This window comes from Saccopteryx leptura, chromosome 3 (assembly GCF_036850995.1).
Source record: "Saccopteryx leptura isolate mSacLep1 chromosome 3, mSacLep1_pri_phased_curated, whole genome shotgun sequence".
Taxonomy (NCBI): Eukaryota; Metazoa; Chordata; class Mammalia; order Chiroptera; family Emballonuridae; genus Saccopteryx; species Saccopteryx leptura.
In genome coordinates, this window is record NC_089505.1 from 223,259,138 (window position 1) to 223,280,228 (window position 21,091).

The following is a 21,091-nucleotide window of genomic DNA, read 5'->3' on the forward strand; positions in this document are numbered from 1 at the left end:
GGCAGAGGGAGGGCTACAGCAGAACAAGTGACCCTTTGCTCAAGCCAGCGACCTTGAACTTCAAGCCAGTGACCCCGCAATTGAGCTGGTGAGATCGTGCTCAAGCTAGTGACCTTGGGGTTCTGAACCTGGGTCCTCCATGTCCCAGTCCGATGCTCTATCCACTGCGCCACTACCTGGTCAGGCATAAGGGGTATACTTAGGCTTTGATCTTCCTAGAAGGAGCAACAATTGGCAATTGCATGATGAAACTAGGGGGTGAAAGTGGGAGTTTAAAGCACCTAAAATTTAGCAAAGATGGATAAAAAGCCGATGACTCAGGTTCGGAAGTCAACAGACGGGAAAGGAACTATAATGGCAGCATTTATGAGAAACTAACCAGGAGTCTAAAGCCATGCTGCTAGGTGTCTTTGGAGAGGTCAAAGCCAAGTCATATCCTGTGACCTTGAGAATTATTTAACCTCTGTTGCTGTTTCCTCCCTATAAAACAGGGATAGCTATATACTCAAAGGCAGTTGTAGGATGAGATGCTGCTTAAAAGCATGAAGCAGTGTCCCACACAGCAAGTGTTCAGTAATGGGGGCAATTTCTATCTGATCCCAAGGTCAACATAAGGCAAAATTATGAGACAAATGACACCTAAGCTTATTTAGCAGTACACAGATCAAGGGAGACTGCTGCCTATTCTGGATTTTGATTGCATGGACATTCCACGCTTTGGACCCCAGCAATTCTGTGACTGGTCTGGGGGTGGGGCCCAGGCACAGCTGGCTTGGAGAACCCCTGCACTGCAATGTACTTCCCTGAAAGCACCCATAAAGCTGTGTTCCACACAAACGGCAGGTTATGGGTGCCTCAGCTACTCAGCTGCTAATGACCAAAGACACAAATGCAACACAGGGTACTTAACTGGAGCCTGGATTTGGGGGGCGGGGTGATAGAAAAGTCTTCAAGGGGGGACAAGTGGGGAAATTTTAATATAGACTAAATTATTAAATAGTTGATCTGTGGGCTAAAATGGTAGTGTGGTTACACAGAATATCCTTATTATAAAAGTCTGTTTAAACCCACACTGTAACTCGGTTTGAGTGTCATCCTAATGCACCAGGGTTGCAGATTCAATCCCCCATCAGTGTACATACAAGAATCAACCAATGAGTGCATAAATGGTTGGAGCAACAAATCAGTTTCTCTCTCTTCCTTTCTCTCTCAAATCAATAAATTTAAGATTTTAAAAATTAAATCAATGCAAAAAAAATAACTTTTTAAAAGCACACTCAAGTGTTCAGGGATGAAAATGGTAATGTTTATAACTTACTTTCAAATGGTGATGAAAAGTGTAGTCCATTTGGGCTGTCATAACAAAATCCTATAAACAACAGAAATTTATTTCTCACAGTTCTAGTTGCTAGAAGTCCAAGATCAGCCAATTCTGTTCCTGGTGAATCTTGCCAATGGCCACCTTCTGTCCTCACAAGGCTGGGAGAACAGCCTACTGTCACTTCTTACAAGGGCACTAATCCCCCTGTGGGGGCCACATCCTCAGGCCTCACCTAATCCTAATCACCTCCCAAGGGACCCACCTAGAATGTCATCACATGGGGTCTTGGCCTCAGCACACAAATTTCCAAGGACACAGCTCAGTACTTATCAAAGTGTATGTAGAGAAAAAGAATAAAGCACACACTACTGCAAGCTGTTAACTATTTGCAGTTACGCAAGGGGTCTAACAAGGTCTTATTACATAGTGGGGCAATAGTTTTACAGAGAAGCACAAAGGCTTTGTAATAATCATAACCTACATGTCTTTTTCCATACGAACTATTAACCTTTTACCCAAGCCTACATTATTACACTTTCAACTTTTCATTATATATGAAAATTTTCCAAATAAAATGCTGGAGGATTTTTGAAGCTGCTCAAGACATGAAGCCAGGAAAAGCGTAGGGTCCCATGAACAGTCTCCAGACTGTGACGTGACCCATGGCAGCATTTCCTCTGCCAACCCAAGGATAGGGTTGGACCCACTGCGAGACACATGAGGAGGCACACCAGAGCTGTCTGATGCTGGAAATGTTGCTCAGTCCAAGCTCAGCTGCTGAGTGTCAGCATTCACCGGGGCCTGGAGAGTGACATCAGGGCTGCCGTGTGGGGCCTCTGCAGTGGGGTGGCCTGAACAGTCAACTCCAGATTTCATACCATCCAGACACATGTGCAAGCACACAATCCCTAACAACCAGTAGTCTCTCCAGTGATCCTGGAGAAGTTTAAAGAAAAGAGTGAAGAGTCTGGGTGTGCACTTGTATTGACCCAGTGTTACCCACAGGCAAAATCACACATAAATTCAAATTACATATTATGCTTCCAGAGTCTCCATCAACTGCTTAGAAGCAAAATCTGCATTCTAGAGGAATGGCCTGTGTAACCCAAGTGGGTTTTGAGTTCTCCAACAGGGTCTGGAATTGATCCTCCACAACTCTAGATTTGGGCTTGCTCAAGTCCCTCCCCTCCTCATTCCCTCATGTTTTACCAGCAAGGCTCTACCAGTTACTTCTTAGTTGATCATTCTGTGAAAGCAAAGGGCGAGGGTTAGTAGATCAACACAAGAAAGTAGAAATAGGCTGCTTGTTTTTAGCTGTCAACTGGTCACCTAGAAGAGGCTGTCTTGACAAGATGATTATCTGTGTCAACCACAAGGCAAGACCACACCTATTTCCACATGCCAACTCTATGAGCAGAAACACTCCTTTTCAAACTTTATAATTAGGAAGAAATGATAAGCCCAATATGCAAGATTTCCCCTTCACCATGTGTCCAAAAAGAAACACTCTTGTACCAATCTTTATTTATTCACACATTTCATAAAAATATCAGGAGTAAAATCATTATGACATAAGTAACCACACAAACTGACCCCAAGTGCAGTGAAATTACTAAAAATCAGAACAAGAGCAACACAGAGCTCCTTAACACCTGTGCACTTACATACTCTTGCCCACAGCCACCCCTGCCCTGACAATCACTGGAGCTAAGTGCAGACATTAACCCAGAGCCTCTTCCCTGGAATGTCAGGTCCCAGGGATGAGAAAAGAGGAAAGATCAATGAAAGAAGCTGGGGCTGCTCAATGTGTCTCTGTTCTGCCAATGACTCAGCGCAGGAGACAGGGAACACTGGGCAGTTATTCCCTTGGCACAGAAGTTTACAGGTAACAAAAAAGGTTGAGGGGCTTAAGTTACTTTCACATCCAAGTAGGAAAAAGGGGAGAAACTTATTCATTTAAATTCTAAAAAAAAAGGGGAAGGAGAAGGGTTTAACACTTGAGCCTATTCTCCCATAAGATGGCAGCATAACCACACAGAATCAGCAAGGAGAACTGAGGAGGAAAAGCTTTCAGAGGAACAAAAGGGTAACGTAAACTCATTATTTAGTGTTTGGGTCAAGAATTCATCTATTGGTTCACACTGCTTGTCTACAGCGCCTACAGCTCCAGGGAGTGGCCCAACCCCACTTCTCTGCCTTCAGTCTTTCGAGATGCACAAGTACTTGGCATCCTGTCAAACACGAAGTGTAAAAAATAACACAGTGGGACTAGAGAAATTCTATTCAAATCCCCAATTCCTACTTGACACAAAGATTTTAAAAATATATTAATGTATGATGCTTTGAGCATCTCCACTGATCCTAGTAAAACAGTAATAAGTCAGAAATCTGCTTCCTAAAGGATTTATTTCCCAGTGTTATTGGTAAATGGGCCAAGGAAGGAGGCACCAAGCCAAATTAGCCTAGTGTATGAATAGAGAATCCAAAGGAAATGGCTCTGGGTAGTCAATGGATGGTATCTGGGAGGCGAAGAGAGAAATTCTTGGTACAAATTTTGTGTCCCTAAAGATGGAAGCAAGGTGAGGACAAGGCACTTACACTGCCAAGCAATAGCTCACATCCATTCAACACTAAGACTACTACACCAAGAGTACTCCCAACGATCCCTCACTGAATCACCAACCAGCCAACTTCATTTTCCAACTGGACCTTCAGACTAAAGGAAGTCCAAATGTGGCAGAACTGATGGTGAAAACTGGAATGCTGGCAGAGATGATGCAGAGGAAGCAAAAACAAGTCGTCCCCTTCTGGCCCGAGGTGAGGTTTGTTCCAGATTAGCTCTCTGAAATACTGAATTGCAAAAGTCTTGGTCTGAGATCGTTAACACGCCAGAATGCCTCCTTCCTCTCAGTTCTGATAACGAGGAGGACACCAAATGAAATCAGACACCAGCTACTGAATTATCTTGCACTGGTGGTTACAGCAGATGTCTTCTACTACATGTCCCCATTCTGTAGCAGAGTGAAAAGGACCAGACAGGGCCAGAAGCATCTTGTCCCTTCTTATCCCAAAGCCCTTCAAGCATACTCGATCTGGGCAGGACTGCGACTACCCTCATTCTTCCGCTCGGAAGACGGGGTGGCGGCCTTGGCCTCACTACCCATTTCCAGAGGCTTAGATGAGATATAGTCCTTTACTTTGATCTCCATGTTCTTGGCTTTGAGAGTGGCCATGTGTAGCTTCTCCAGGAAATCTGGCATGCCTGTTGGGAAAGAGGTAAATTTAGTAGGCTGACAGACAAACCAGCAGCAGGCTCAAATTTCAAAAGCCCTATTTCCTTCTGGTGGAGCCCATCCCTCCTTACAGAAATCACAGCCTGACTACCTGTGACAACTGCCTCTGAAAATGTACAGGGAGCAAACAGAACCTATGACCTCAGAAATCCTCTGAAAAGGGATGCTGATCAGGTCACTTAAACCCCAACTAGCTCTCATTCAGGTGAAAAAAACATCACTTATCAGTAGCACAGCCTGCATATCTGCCAATTTTATTTCAATAAGTATCACACAGAAACACTTAAGTCTCCTCTCCATTCTCTCCTAGATATAAGAAGCTTCCAGAAGAAAAACAATCACATCAGGGCTGCTTTAAAAGGCAAGACACTAGAAGGGAAAGGTGGGGCACAGCCAGTGTACAGCCTGCTAGGATAGACATGCCCCTTTCTCCAGGAGACCATCCTACAGCCCCATTTCCCTGCCATATTGTATGACCTCCAACACTAAAAAGAAAATTATTAAGTGAATTATTGACCACAGTCAAATTTAAGGCACTAAGCAAATGTTCTTAAAACTCCCCTCTGGGTACAGTTCCATTCTGGGAATTCAAACTTATCTATCCAAAGCCAGCTGGAGGCTTCCAAAGCTTCACAGTATTGCACCAGCTTCGGAGGACATTTAATTTCCCCAACATGGCTCCAATGTACTCTTTTTGTTGCCAATGAGAAGCTAGAGAAAAACCAAATGTTCAATCTAGGTTCCTTCCCCTGCACACAAGTGCCCACTCACCACTGGAGACCATCCAACTGACACAGTAGCGAGGAAACACTGTCTGGGGATTGTCACTGTATGTCAACAAGTAGTCAAAGCCATTCTGGAAAAGAAAAAGAGCAAAGATGAAGGTACCTGCATTACCCAAAACAGCCTCCACTATCCGGGCCCACAGGATAACCATGACCCGAGTCTGGGCAGAGCACCATTTTTAACCCTCAGCAGTAGAGCGAAAACTGAAGACCTGAGAGAATACTATCAGTAGAAAGGCCTGCTTGCAAGGGTGGCTCTTGACTGGAGTCTGGGAACTTGGCTCCTGGAGTGTCCCCAATCAACTGCTAAGGGTGGCTCCCTGGGCCTCATCTATTAGTGCAAACTATGCAGTTTAAGCTGAGCACTTGCTTGCGCCTGGGACTCTGCGAGTTTGGTATGTTCTGGGGAGAGGGTATCTATATGACCAATCCTGCTAAAAATTCGAGATGCCAAGTCTCTCATGGGCTTCCCTGGGCAGGAACATCACACACATGTTGCTGCAGCCTTGTTGCAGGAAGAAGAATGTGACCCTAATGACAGGAAGAAGGCGTAGGAAGCCTGTACATGGATCCCTCCAAAATCTGCCTTTTCCCTTATGATCCAGCCGTGCATCCTTGTATATTATTGTAATGAATCTGAGCCGTGAGGACAACTACGTGCTGAGTCCTGTGAGTCCTTCTAGTGAATCTTCTAATGTGGGGGTGGTCTTGAGGATCCCAAGGCATACCCTCAATGTTTAAAAGATCTTAATCTTTACTAAAATATTATTAACTCTACTACTAACAGAAAACATTTATATAGTGCTTAACTATGTGCCAAGAACTGCTTCAGGTTCTCACAACAATCCTAGAATGTAGGACCTCTTATCCCCCGTTTTACAGGCACCACTAATACTACACTAAGCCCTCCTCCACAAGGCCAAATCCTAATCTGCTTTAGTCTAATAAACTCTACTAGCTCCACTGTGATGACTCCCTGAAACCGTGCCCCACCACAAAGATACAAAGATCCCAGGTGGTTGCAGCTGGTGTGTAGGTGGATGAGGTGACTTTTGCTGAGTGGCCTCAGACCCAGCACTGGCGCCAAGTTTGAGTCTGCAGTAACCTTGTGAACACCACTAGCCCCTCTGTGGTGACTCCGAGAACCTGACTCATAAAACTTACATAGTGCCCGAGATCATTTCAGTAGCTGAGCCTAAAAGGCAGCCAGCCGGTGGGTCTCGGGATACCTTGGGCCTCCTGCTGACCTGCCTGAGGCCTGGTACTGGTGGCAGCCAGGCCTCAGTACACAGCTTGACCCTCCCATGTACACCCAGACCCACCACAAGCAGCTACTGACTGTGGATCACTTTTTTTTTTTTTTTTTTTTTTTTTTTACAGAGACAGAGAGAGAGTCAGAGAGAGGGATAGACAGGGACAGACAGATAGGAACGGAGAGATGAGAAGCATCAATCATTAGTTTTTCATTGCGCACTGCAACACCTTAGTTGTTCATTGATTGCTTTCTCATATGTGCCTTGACCACGAGCCTTCAGCAGACCGAGTAACCCCTTGCTCTAGCCAGAGACCTTGGGTCCGAGCTGGTGAGCTTTTGCTCAAACCAGATGAGCCCGCACTCAAGCTGGCGACCTCAGGGTCTCGAATCTGGGTCCTTGGCATCCCAGTTCAACGCTCTATGCACTGCGCAACCGCCTGGTCAGGCCACTTTACAACTCTTAACATGTAGTCCAGGGCAGGTCACAGGCAGCACCTGATATTGACTTGCACTGGAGTCCCTACCAAGAGCCCCCTGAAACAACATATGCAGTGAATGGCTTCAGACTAAAACAAACACAACCTGATTAGCTCCACAAGTGACACACCCAAAAGGAGGTGTCAGCAGGCACTGGACCCCACTGGCCCAAGTTCCATCTCCTGGGGTCAGCCCCCGGCACAGCAGCTCATACAATGTGGTATGGCCAATCCTCACAGCCAGCCACATACACTCTTCTAGATATCTGAGGACTTATACTCCCATTCTGAATGAAATTTTATATTCAGTGCACAATGTGGTATTCGGAAGGCTGATGGTCTTCATACAAGAATTACACACAGCTTCCATCTTCTATCTCTCTTTTCTATCTACTTGATCACTGGTCATTTCACTGTTCATTAAATCATGTGCCAGATGGGAAACTCAAACAAGCTGACAGTTTTTGAGGGTAGTGGTGTCTTAGCAAAATGTACAGAGTAGTTGAGCACCAGTTCTGGATTATGAGGATGTGGGCTCAATCTGTGACTGTACCACTTACCAGATTGGACAATAAATGCTGCCTGGTGTTTGGGCTTGGAGGTCAGTCTCACCTTGGATTGAAATCTCAGCTCTACCACTTGCTGTTTGTGTGACTATAGGCAGGTGAAATAACTCTAAAGCATGTCAATGTATTGATCTATTCATTGGGAATTATAATATCTATCTCACTGCATTGCAATGAACGATTCACATACAAAGCACCAGGGGCTGTTAAATATATAATGGGGTAACCAGTATTATCACAGGTGTATAAAATCGGTATGTCCCTTAACCTTCTGACTTTAGTTCCCTTATTTATAAAATAAGGCCTGCCTCACAGAACTGTTGTAAGAATTATCCTATTTGATATGAAAGTATTGTGTACAAATGTGCAATATATTAGTCATAGCAAATTCTAAAAAAACCAAAAGAACATATGAACAAACTTCAATGTCTGGATCTTATTTTTTTTTTTTTTTTTCTGGATCTTATTTTGATCCTGATTCCAATAAACCAACTTAAAAAAAAATCATGGACAACCAGGAAAGTGTGAACAATGACCAAATATTTGATATTAAACATTATTATAATATTGACATTATGTTTCCTTTTTTTCTTTTTTTTTTCTTTTGTGTTTTTCTGAAGCTAGAAACCGAGAGACAGTCAGACAGACTCCCGCATGCGCCTGACCGGGATCCACCCGGCACGCCCACCAGGGGGCAACGCTCTGCCGCGACCAGAACCACTCTAGCGCCTGGGGCAGAGGCCATGGAACCATCCTCAGCGCCCGGGCCATCTTTGCTCCAATGGAGCCTCGGCTGTGGGAGGGGAAGAGAGAGACAGAGAGGAAGGAGAGGGGGAGGGGTGGAGAAGCAAATGGGTGCTTCTCCTGTGTGCCCTGGCCGGGAATTGAACCCGGGACTTCTACACGCCAGGCCGACGCTCTACCACTGAGCCAACCGGCCAGGGCCGACATTATGTTTTCAAAAATATTTTCTTGAGAAAATACTGAAACATCTATAGGAGAATTCTTCTATGGGTTTTTCTATAGCAAAGAATTTTAGAATTTCTTTCAAAATAATTAGAGGAGTGGGAAAGGGTACAGATAAAACAAGTTTGGCTATGAGCTGATCACTGCTGCAGCTGGGATGAATACCTAAGGTTGTTGCTAATTCTTTATCTTTTGTATAATTTCAAATTTTTGACAATAAAACATACACTACACCTTGGCTCAAGTACGTATTTTCCATTAGGCCAACCCAAGCTTGGCTGTTTTCCCAGCACCTTCTGTACAGGTCAACGCACTTTATCATTCCCTCCCTGGCCTCTGCCGCCCTTCTATGCTGGGCATCTCTGAACACACGCAGAGCTCATTCTTATCTTTGTCTTGGGTTGAACCAGGTTTTCAAACCCAGTGCTCTTCCTATTTTCCTCTATCTACATTCTACCTGCCTTTCACAAGAACCGACTCAAGCCTTCCCCTATTCATAAGAGCTTGCCACAAATATACTAAGCCATGGTTTTAAAAATACTTCTCTAGAAATAGCTCTGAAGTAAACACACAGATCTCCCAGTGAAAGAGGCAAATACCACACCACCTGAAGTGAGCCACAATTTCTTTGTCATATTTAAAGTCCCACTTCAGGTGGTATAAATAAAAAAAATTGATGAAAACATCAAAACCATACTAAAGAACAAAGTTCATGTAGCTCTAAAACAAACAAAAATGGGGAGAAAAAATGTCATTACAAAGAGAAACAGGTGCTCGCTTTGTTAGCATTTTATACTAGATATATTAAGTGAAAGAGAACTGAAAACCACAATCACTAGAATCAGTGTGTACAAAGATTTGGCTAAAAATAAAAAAAGTCTGACCTGCGGTGGCACAGTGGATAAAGTGTCAACCTGGAACAACACTGAGGTCATCAGTTTGAAACCCTGGGTTTGCCAAGTCAAGGCATGTATGACAAGCAATCAATGAATAACTAATGTGAAGCAACTATGAATTGATACTTCTCGCTCCCCCACCCCTCTCTCTGTAAAATCAATAAAAAATATCTTAAAAAACAAAACAAAAATCCAGGCCCAGGCCAGTGTGCTCAGTAGGCTTAAGAGTGTTGTCCTGAAACGACAATGTTGTGGGATTGATCCTCGGTCAGGGCACTCTCGGGAAGCAACCAAAGAATGCACAACTGAGTGGAGCAACGAATGAATGCTTCTCTTCCCTGTCCCCTCTCTCCCCCTCTTTCTCTCTAAAAAAATCAATAAAAAATTAAGCCCTGGGTGGATTGCTCAGTTGGTTGTAGCATCGACCGAGTGTGGAGGTTAGATTTCCCGGTCAGGGTACATACAGAAGCAGTTCAATGTTCCTGTCTTTCTCTCCTTCAGCCTCTCTCTCAAAACAAAAAACAAACAAAAAACCCTCCACTAAGTTGATGAAAACATTCTCAAAGAACTGTCATAGAATTTTAAAAAAGGCAGAGAGCATTAAGTCTTACCCAGCAGTTTTCAACCTCTGTGCTGCATGAATTTTTAATACATGCCATACCTGCCTGATCAGGCGGTGGCACAGTGGATAGAGGTCAGACTGGGATGTGGAGGACCCAGGTGCAAAACCCTGAGGTCGCTGGCTCGAGCACAGGCTCACCAACTTGAGTGCGGGGTGACTGGCTTGAGCATGGGATCATAGACATGACCCCATGGTTGCTGGCTTGAGCCCAAAGGTCGCTGGCTTGAGCAATGGGTCACTCGCTCTACTGTAGCCCCCCAGTCAAGGCACATGAGAGAGCAATCAATGAACAACTAACTAAGGTGCTGCAACGAAGAATTGATGCTCCTCATCTCTCTCCCTTCCTATCTGTCTGTCCCTATCTGTCCCTCTACCTCTGTCACAAAAAAACATGCCGTATCTGACTATTTAGTCAAGGACACTGAATTCTTTTCCTTTAGATTGTCAAATTAAAAAATGCCAACGGCTAACACAACAATAGCCTCCTGGTATGAATGACTCAAACTTATACCTACTCTTTTTTTTTGTCAGATTGGCAAAGAAAATTTTTTTTGGTATGCCATCGAGTTTTTCTATGTGTGCCATGAGATGAAAAAGGTTGAAATATTGCTGGTCTAGCCCTCTTATTTTATAGATAGGGAAAGAGTAGTCCAGAAAGGTGGTTGTATATGTTCTACCTATTGTGGTGAAATTTTAATGGAAAAGTACTCACACTAATTCCTAAAGAATGCTGCTAACCACAGGCTGCGGAGTCGGGGACTATCATATCTTCTTGGCTTTCACATAAATGGACTTTTGTCAGGGGAGGTTCCACCAGGTCTATCAGCCCACAGCAGGGGTTCCCAAAGTGTGGTTCTTAGACCAGCAGCATCAGTCTTAACTGGGAACTTCCTAAAAATGCAAATTCTAAGGCCGCAGCATATCACTGTCTTGTAACAAGCTTTAGTGGATTCCAAGACCCACTGCCCTACAGCAACCCACACCCTCTCCATTTCAGATAAAAGGCACTCCTTAAGAAAATTCCAAAGTCACTATATATCATCTCTTGGATGATGTAACACTCACCTCATCAAATGACTTGTGGGGACGGATAACCATTTGGGATTCATATGATCTGACCCTGACAAATTCTGGAGACTCCGGCACACTAGGGTGCTCCACAGCACTGGTAAGGAGAAAAGTTAAGGAAACTGAATAATGTCTATGTACAAAACAACAGAAGCTCAAGTTAAGAGGAAAAATCTAAAAAGCTGGCACTAATATTTAAAATACAAGAGGAGTCACTAAGACAAATGAATACAAACTAACTTCTAAAGCAAAGTAGTTCCCTTACGTAATTCCCAACTCACCAGGCTTTGTGTTGAAGACAGAGCACTTCCTTTTTAGAGTATCAATATTAAGAAACTAAAGGAATGATATAATGAAACGCTTATATCCCTTTAATCTCCAGTTCTATTTGGGACGGCTGGGGCCCAGGCTTCACTCAGAAGGGCACTGAGAGCATATAAACCCCCACAGACATGTATGAACAAAGGACACAGCTAACAAAACTCAGGTAAACCATACATACCGTGACACCAACACCATCACATTGTTTTCCTGGTCCACACTGTATCGACGAACATACACATAATCCCGTGAGTACATCGGATACTTAAAAAAAAAAGCAGCACGGTTATGTTTCTGGCTCACATGGATGTGATAAGAGTAAAACCAGAAGCAAAAATACTCACAGGAAAATGTGTTACCCAGTGAAGAACCTCAGAACCACTGACCACATCCCTCTCAATTACTTCCAGCTTGATTACCAGGGCATCCCACTTTTTTCTATACTCTGTATCCAGCTGTGGAAAGAGGAAAGATCCAAGATTTAAAACAAAGCTGCAGAGGCCTTCCTCAGATGCTTGGGCCTCTGACCCTAGGACGTTTTTCTGAAACAGTGATCCAACCTAAGAGATAGTGCTGCCCTAGCCGGAGAGCTTGGCTGGTTAGAGCACTGACCCAATACAAAGGTTGCCGGTTCGATCCCTAGTCAGGGCAAAGAGAGAAACAGATCTCAATGTTTCCATCTGCCTTTCTCCCTCTCCCTTCCTCTCTAAAATAAATTAAACAAACAAACAAAAACAGTGCTAAAGTGTGAAAGACATTGCTATGTTTACTACAGATGAGTCTTTTAAATTTAAAGTGACTGGAAAAAAAAAGATAAGCCAAAAAACAGTGCAAAAAAAAAAAATGCTGTAACACATAATAATAATATAAATGTGTAAAAGCAAAGTAATTCTAAAAAGTTTTAAGCAGGTAAAAGTCCAAAAAGATAAGCAGGCACGTCACAACAAAGAAATGCAAGTAGCATATTTTTTAAAATTTCTAACATCACTAGCAACTAAGGAATTTCAAAATTAAACACAATCACACACATCCAAACCAACACAAATTTAATGTAAACTGACAAAATTCAGTGCTTAGGGGAAAGTTTGTGCACTTTCACAATACAGTGGATGTCATAATCATTAATTAGTCTGTAAAGTCCAGCAAAACAAATGAAAGATCCAAGAAGGATGAAACTTGTTTGGAGAACTCTGGGTGGTCCCCCTTGCCCTTTTCATGTTTCCCCCCAAGGAGGAAAAAAAGCAGTCTTTGAACAAACATTCTCATCCTTCACGAAAGACAAAAAACCTTCGCTGTGGAAACATTCCAAATTACTAAACCCTGACTAAATTTGTACTAAGGAGAAAAATGCTATAAAGGACATTATTGGGTCAATATATAAAACTGGAATACAAACAATAACGTGATATAAGTGTTTCATCAAGTTAAATTTACTGACTTTGATAATGGTATCATGGTTAGTTAAGAGAATATGTCTAATTTTAGGAAATACACTAAAGGATGTTGGAATAAAGGGCCAGGTATATAACTTACTCTCAAACTGTTTAGAAAAAGTCCTTACAAAACATGTCAAAGCATTAAAATCCATTCCTCTATATGATCTTTGCAACAGCCCTGTGAGCAAAGTGTGCACTTGCATATTACAATGGGTATTATAATTAACTAGCAACTGAGGGGGGCAGAATTGGTCTTGTCCCCACTGGACAGAAATTTATGAATCAAATGTTTACCCAGATGCTATTCAACATGGGATAAGGGGTACAGAGGTGGATGGATAGACTGAAGCCAATGTCTTCTGAATCAGAGAGTATTCACATGGAGCCTGACCAGGTGGTGGCACAGTAGATAAGAACGTCGGACTAGGACACGGAGGACCCAGGTTCCAAACCCCAAGGCCACTGGCTCTAGCGCAGGCTCATATGGTTTGAGCACAGATCACCAGCTTGAGCCCAAGGTTGCTGGCTTGAGCAAGGGGTCACTACTCTGCTGTAGCCCCCTGGTCAAGGCACATATGAGAAAGCAATCAATGAACAACTAAGGAACTGCAATGAAAAATTGATGCTTCTCATCTCTCTCCCTTCCTGTCTGTCTGTCCCTATCTGTCCCTCTCTCTGACTCTCTTTCTAAAGTCTCTGTCTCTGTCTCTCTCTCACACACACACACACACACACACACACACACACACACACACACACACACACACACACAGGATTCACATGGATGGTGGATAATTGAACTTCCAAGCTTAGAAGGTCCAAATCTGGGAAGAAAAATGTACTCACCTGAACATTGAAGAACTGCCGGGGTGTCACATCTGTGTACGTTCCAAAAACTAGAATGACAAGAATCAGGAATGTTTGCCACACTCTCAACACTCACCTCATTCCTATTATTTAACTGTATTTCAATTATAGTACTGACAGATCCTAAAGGCAAATTCAGAAACTAGAAGTCATATTGAGGCGGCAAAGACACCATATAGCAAAGGAGACAGAGTACCTCTTTGCCATCTAGGAGAAGAAAAACAACAAACAGTATACCATGGCAAATTCCCTGAGGAACAAACAATTTAGAGCATGAGGAATAATAGAAGTCCTGCACACCTGGGCAACCACAGAACACCCACAGCAGCCAAGTTGAGCTCACCTCTGTACTGGTAAAGATGGGTGCCTGCAATTGGGCGCCGCCACAGCTTAAAGTGTTTCTTATCCATCACCATTTCCCATGGTTGCTCTTTGCTCCCTAACTCTTCATTCTCTTCTGTTGGGGATTTTGGTTCTGGAGGGTGGCACTCAACCCCAGGGCTCTGAAACACAGTTGACATTTCCTCCAATTGTTTCATTTCATCAATGGATCTGGAAAGGAGAAAAACAACAGGCACAGTGCAGGTGGTTGGATAGAGTCAGCCCTGGAAACTGACATGTACACACAAAGACTTGTGTAAAAACGGTATGGGTTTAAAACAGGGGTCTCAAACTCACGGCCCGCCGAACAATTTAACAAGTTAACTTCATGGATTAGTTTGCGGGCCGCACAAAATTGTTCGGCGGGCCGCATGCGGCCCACGGGCCGCAAGTTTGAGACCCCTGGTTTAAAATAATAGAAAGTGAAGTGAATAAAAACATGAGTTCCAGGGTCTGATTCCCACTCCAACATTTATAAACTAGTATATTGAATTATTTAACTAGTCCCTATTTCTTAATCTGTAAAATGGGGATAACAATATTGCCTACCTCAAAGTTTGATCTAAAAAAATATATTTTTTTAAATTTATTGATTTTTAGAGAGAGGGAGGCAGAGAGAGAGACAGGAACATCACTGTTCCTGTATGTGCCCTGACCAGGGACTGAACCAGCAACTTCTATGCTTTGGGACAATGCTCTTAACCAACCAAGCTATCCAGCCAGGGCCCTCAAAGGTTGATTGTAAAAATGAAATTTATATATAAAGTGCTTAGGACCTGGCACATAATTGAGGCTCAAATGTTTTATTAAATATTCTATTAAGGTCTGTGTCTGTGAAAGGTCATCTAATACCTTTTGCCCATTTTTAATTGGGTTGTTTGTCTTCCTATTACATTATAAGAGTATTTCTGTATTTTCACTCCTCTTTTAAAAAGATATAATTCCTATACCATAAGAATCCTTTTTGCCTGACCAGGCGGTGGCGCAGTGAATAGAGCGTCAGACTGGGATGCAGAGGACCCAGGTTCGAGACCCCGAGGTTGCCAGTTTGAGCGCGGGCTCATCTGGCTTGAGCAAAAAGCTCGCCAGCTTGGACCCAAGGTTGCTGGCTCGAGCAAGGGGTTACTCGGTCCCCTGAAGGTCCGCAGTCAAGGCACATATGAGAAAGCAGTCAATGAACAACTAAGGCGTCACAACAAAAAACTAATGATTGATGCTTCTCATCTCTCTCCATTCCTGGTCTGTCTGTCCCTATCTATCCCTCTCTCTGACTCTCTGTCCCTGTAAAAAAAAAAAAAAAAAAAGAATCCTTTTACAGTATACAATTTAGTGCTTTCAATGGTCACACGGTTGTGCAGCCTCTACAACTAATTTCAGAACATTTTCATCATCCCAAAAAGAAACCTATACCCATCAACAGTCATTCCTCATTCCTGCCTCCTCAAAGCCCCTGGCAACCACTAAACTATAGTTTCTCTGGACTTGTCTATAATAGACATTTTATACAATACAGTCTCTTGTGTCTGGCTTTTTTCACTTAACCTATTTTTATGGTTCATTCATGTTCTTTTTATTCCTTTCTTATGGCTAATATGCCACTGTAAGGATATATCACCTTTAATTTTATCCATTCATCAGATGATGGCATTTAGGTTGTTTCTACTTTTTGGCTATTATAATATGGCTTTTTTTTTTTTTTTTTTGCATTTTAGAGAAGAGAGATAGAGAGAGAGAGAGAGAAGGAGAGAGGAGCAGGAAGCATCAATTCCCATATATGCCTTGACTGGGCAAGCCTGGAGTTTCGAATCTGTGACCTCAGCTTTCCAGGTCAAGGTTTTAACCACTATGCCAGCATAGGTAAATAAATAAATATATATATATATATATATATATATATATATATATATATTTTTTTTTTTTTTTTTTTTTTTTTTTTTTCCTGAAGTTGGAAACAGGGAGGCAGTCAGACAGACTCCCGCATGTGCCCGACCGGGATCCACCCGGCATGCCCACCAGGGGGCGATGCTCTGCCCATCCAGGGCATTGCTCTGTTGCAACCAGAGCCATTCTAGCGCCTGAGGCAGAAGCCACAGAGCCACCCTCAGCGCCCGGGCCAACCTTGCTCCAATGGAGCCTTGGCTGCTGGAGGGGAAGAGAGAGACAGAGAGGAAAAAGAGGGGAAGGGGTGGAGAAGCAGATGGTGCCTCTCCTGTGTGCCCTGGCCGGGAATCAAACCCAGGACTCCTGAACACCAGGCTGACGCTCTACCACTGAGCCAACCGGCCAGGGCCATATAATATGGCTTTGAACATTTGTGTAAATGTAGGTTTTTAGTTCTCTTCCTACGAGTAAATTTGCTGGGTCATGTTTAGTCCTATGTTTAATTTTTTGACGAACTGCCAAATTATTTTTCAAAGCAGCTGCATCATTTTATATTCATACCAACAGTGTGAAGGTTTCAACTGCTTCACATCCTTGCCAACACTTGTCACTGTCCACCTTTTTGAATGTAGCAATGCGAGTGCATGTGAAGTAGTATCTCTGTGGCGTTCAATTTGTATTTCTTTAATGACTAATGATGTTAAACATATTTTCATGTGCTAATTGGCCATCTGTGTCTCTTCCAAAATGAAGATTTAGGAGACATATCTATTGAAATACTTGCCCATTTTAAAGTTGAATTGTCTTTTTATTGTTAAATTGCAAGAGTTCTTTATACATGTTGGATACTAAACCCTTATTAGATATACAAATTACAAATACTTTCTCCCATTCTGTGGGTTGTTTTTACTTTCTTGATAGTGACCTTTGAAGCAGAAAAGTTTAACTTTATTAAATTTTATTTATTTTTTACAGGAACAGAGAGAGAGTCAGAGAGAGGGATAGCCAGATGAACCCGCGCTCAAGCTGGCGACCTCGGGGTCTTGAACCTGAGTCCTCGGCATCCCTGTCCGACGCTCTATCCACTGCACCACCGCCTGGTCAGGCACAAAAGTTTATTTTTTTTATTTTTTATTTTTTTTTAACAGGAACAGAGAGAGAGTCAGAGAGAGGGATAGATAGGGACAGACAGACAGGAATGGAGAGAGATGAGAAGCATCAATCATCAGTTTTTCGTTGCGACACCTTAGTTGTTCATGATTGCTTTGACCACGGGCCTTCAGCAGACCGAATAACTTCTTGCTGGAGCCAGCGACCTTGGGTCCAAGCTGGTGAGCTTTTTGCTCAAGCCTGATGAGCCCGCGCTCAAGCTGGTGACCTCGGGGTCTCGAACCTGGGTCCTTCCACATCCCAGTCCGATGCTCCATCCACTGAGCCACCGCCTGGTCAGGCACAAAAGTTTAATTTTGATGAAGTCCAATTTATCTCTTTTTTCTCTGATTGCCTATGTTTTTGGTATTATATCAGACCTTTGACCAATGTAAGGTCTTAACCTTACACTTATGCCTAGCCTGACTGGTGGTGGCACAGTGGACGGAGCATCAACCCAGAACACTGAGGTTGCCAGTTTAAAACCCAAGCTTGCTGGCTAAGTGTGGGATCCGCTACTTGAGCCCAAGGATGCTGGTTTGAGCAAGGGGTTGTTGGCTCAACTTGAGTCTGATGGCCTGATCCCTAGTCAAGGCAAGGTATGTATGAGAATCAATTAATGCACAATTAATGTGAAGAAACAATGAGCTGATCTCTTTTTCTCAAAAAATAAAAATAAAGACTTATGCTAGTATTTTCTTCTAAGAGTTTTTAGTTTCAGCTTACATTTAGGTCTTTGATCCACTGAGTTAATTTTTGTGTATGATGTGAGATAAGGGACCTAAATTTATTATTTTGCATGTTACATCGCCACATATTCCAGTACCATCTGTTGAAGACTATTCTTTTCCCACTGAGTTGTCTTGGCATCTCTGCTAAAAATTAATTCACTATAAATGTAGGAGTTTATTTCTAAACTCTCAATTTGAGTCCAACAATTTTAAAATTGATTTTATTAATAGAGGACAAGGGAGAGAGAAACACTGATTTGTTGTTCCACTTACTACTTAAGTATTTATTGGTTGATTCTTGTATGTGCCCTGACCTTGGCATATCTGGTCAATGTTCTAACCACCTGAGCTTTCTGGGCCAGGGACCTCCAACAATCTTAATATCTATCTTATGCCAGTACTTTATCATTTAATTAATGTAACTTTGTGGTTAAGTTTTGAAATCAGGAAGGATGAGTATCCAAGCCTGTCTTTCTTTTTCAATATTGTTTTGACTATTCTGGGTCTCTTTCATTTCCATGTAAGTATCGTTGGCTTGTCAATTTCCACAAAATAGCCTACGATTTTGATAGAAATTGTGAATTTATAGATCGGTTTGGATAAGATTGCCATCTGAATAATACTAAGTCTTCTAATCCATGAACACAGTATATCTTCCCATTTATTTATGTCTTTTAAAATTTCTTTTGGCCCTGGCTGGGTAACTTACTTGGTTAGAATGTTGTCCCCATATGCCAAAGTTGCAGGTTCAATCCCCAGTCTGGGCACATATATGTAAGAACCAACCAATGAATGCATAAATTAAATAAGGGGTCAACAAATTATTCTCTCTCTAAAATCAATTTTTAAAAATTATTATTTTTAAAAAGATTTTATTAATTTTTAGAGAGGGGAGAGAGAGAGAGAGAGAGAGAGAGAGAGAGAGAGAGAGAGAGAGAAAGAAGGGGGAGGAACAGAAAGCATCAACTCCCATATGTGCCTTGACTAGGAAAGCCCAGGGTTTCGAACCAGCAACCTCAGCGTTACAGGTTGACACTTTATCCACTGCACCACCACAGGTCATGTCTTTTTAAATTTTCTTTTTTAAGTAAGGGGAGGGGAGATAGACAGACTCTGGCATGCACCCCAACTGGGATCCACCTGGCAACCCCCATCAGGGTCCAATGCTTAAATCAACTGAGCTATCCTCAGCGCCTGATGCTGGCACCCAAACAAATAGAGAGAGCTGTGAGAGGAGAAGAAAGAGAGAAGGGGGAGAGGGAGAAGAAGAGAAGCAGATAGTTGCTTCTCATGTGTGCCCTGACCAAGGAATGAACTGGGATGTTCTCATGCTGGGCTGATGCTCTATATTCACTGAGCCAATTAGAGTCTAAAATCAATTTTTTAAAAATATAAAATAAGATTAAATTTTTTTCAACAATCTTTTGTAGTTTTCACTATGTAATGGACTTTTGTTAAATTTATTCCTTAGTATTCTATTATTTTCTTCTTTTCCAAGTTGAAAGGAGGGGAGATGGAGGCATAGACTCCTGCATGCACACCAACCAGGATCCACCCGACGACCATCAGGGGCTGATGCTCTGCCCATGTGGGGCCATGCTCACAACCTAGTTATTTTTAGTGCCTGAGGCAGAGGCTCCATGGAGCCTTCCTCAGCTCCTGGGGCCAATGTGCTCGTACCAATCAAGCCATGGCTGCAGGAGAGGGAGAAAGAAGAGGGGAGGTGGAAGAGTGGAGAAGCAGATGGTCACTTCTCCTGTGTGTCCTATCAGGGGGTTGAACCCAGGACATCCACAACCAGGCCAAGGCTCTTCTGAGCCAACCAGCCAGAGCATTTTCTTAAATTTTTTTAAATTAAGTGAGAAGCAGGGAGGCAGGGAGGTAGAGAGACAGACTCCTGTATGCGCCCTAACCACCTGACAAGCCCACTAGGGGGCAATGCTCTGCCTATCTGGGGCCGCTGCTCTGTTGCTCAGAACCAAGTCATTTCAGGGCCTGAGGCAAGGCCATGGAGCCATCTTCCATGCCTGGGGCCAAATTGTTCAAACCATTCGAGCCATGGCTGCCGGAAAGGGGGGGGTAGGGAAAGAAGGGGGAGGGTGGAGAAGCAAATGGTTGCTTTTCCTGCGTGCCCTGATGGGGAATTGAACCCAGGCCTTCCACACGCCCAGCCAACGCTCTACTGTTGAGCCAACTGGCCAGGCCCCCCCCCATTTTTAATTATTTTATTTATTGATTTTGGAGAGAGGAGAGAGAACAGGACAGGAGTAGAAGCAGCAACTCACAGTAGTTGCTTCTCATATGTACTTTGGGCAAGCGCAGGGTTTCAAACCAGCCACCCCAGCATTCCAGGTCAAAGTTTTATCCCCTGCACCACCACAGGTCAGGCATAGTATTCTATTCCTTTTGATGCTACTATAAATATAATATAAATATGCGGCTTAAGTGTCTGTTTGTCGCCAATAGCTTATTGGTTGCTTGCGTAACTGTACTAGCCAATGGGGTGAAGTTGCCACGGCATTCAAATAGTCCCGCCTTCTGGCATGCCACCTCACAAATTGAGGTTAAAGATTGGAGCTATTATTATGCTGTTAAGAAATCTTAACACCAGAAGGGGTCTTTGCAATGGTACAAGACTAGAGGTTCTCCAATTGAAAAATAATGTCATAATAGCTAAGTCTTTGACTGGCTCCTCTAAAGGTGAAATACATGTCATTCCAAGAATTGATTTGGCTCCATCTCAAACAGGGTTGCCGTTTCAATTGAGACATAGACAATTTCCTATAAAACTTGCCTTTGCTATGACCATCAATAAGTCTCAGGGCCAAACACTTAAGCGTGTTGGCATTTTTTTACCTGAGCCTGCATTTGGACACGGTCAACTTTATGTTGCCTGTTCAAGAGTTCGTGAAAGAACGGACATAAAATTAAAAATAATTGATGCAGCATTTTAAGCTGCAAGGCAAGCTTAAAAATGATGGAAAGATCTACACAAGAAATGTTGTGTACAAAGAGATCTTTGACATGTGAATTAACATTTTATTATTTAAATCACCTTTATTTATTGAGCTAGCGGT

The 21,091-nt window shown here is 42.9% G+C and overlaps 1 protein-coding gene across 1 annotated transcript in view; it reads right to left on the reverse strand.

Moving 5' to 3' along the window:
- Positions 1-2,825: 2,825 nt before the first annotated feature.
- The window catches only part of STARD7 (StAR related lipid transfer domain containing 7), a 30,337-nt gene continuing 12,071 nt past the window's right edge, over positions 2,826-21,091 (reverse strand). Inside the window, exons 2-8 of the mRNA XM_066377690.1 lie at positions 14,216-14,424; positions 13,852-13,901; positions 11,914-12,024; positions 11,751-11,833; positions 11,246-11,345; positions 5,386-5,470; positions 2,826-4,583 (exon numbers count right to left, since the gene is read on the reverse strand). Of these exons, the coding sequence (XP_066233787.1) occupies positions 4,399-4,583; positions 5,386-5,470; positions 11,246-11,345; positions 11,751-11,833; positions 11,914-12,024; positions 13,852-13,901; positions 14,216-14,424 (823 nt within the window). The 3' untranslated portion in view covers positions 2,826-4,398. The remainder of the gene's footprint in view (positions 4,584-5,385; positions 5,471-11,245; positions 11,346-11,750; positions 11,834-11,913; positions 12,025-13,851; positions 13,902-14,215; positions 14,425-21,091) is intronic.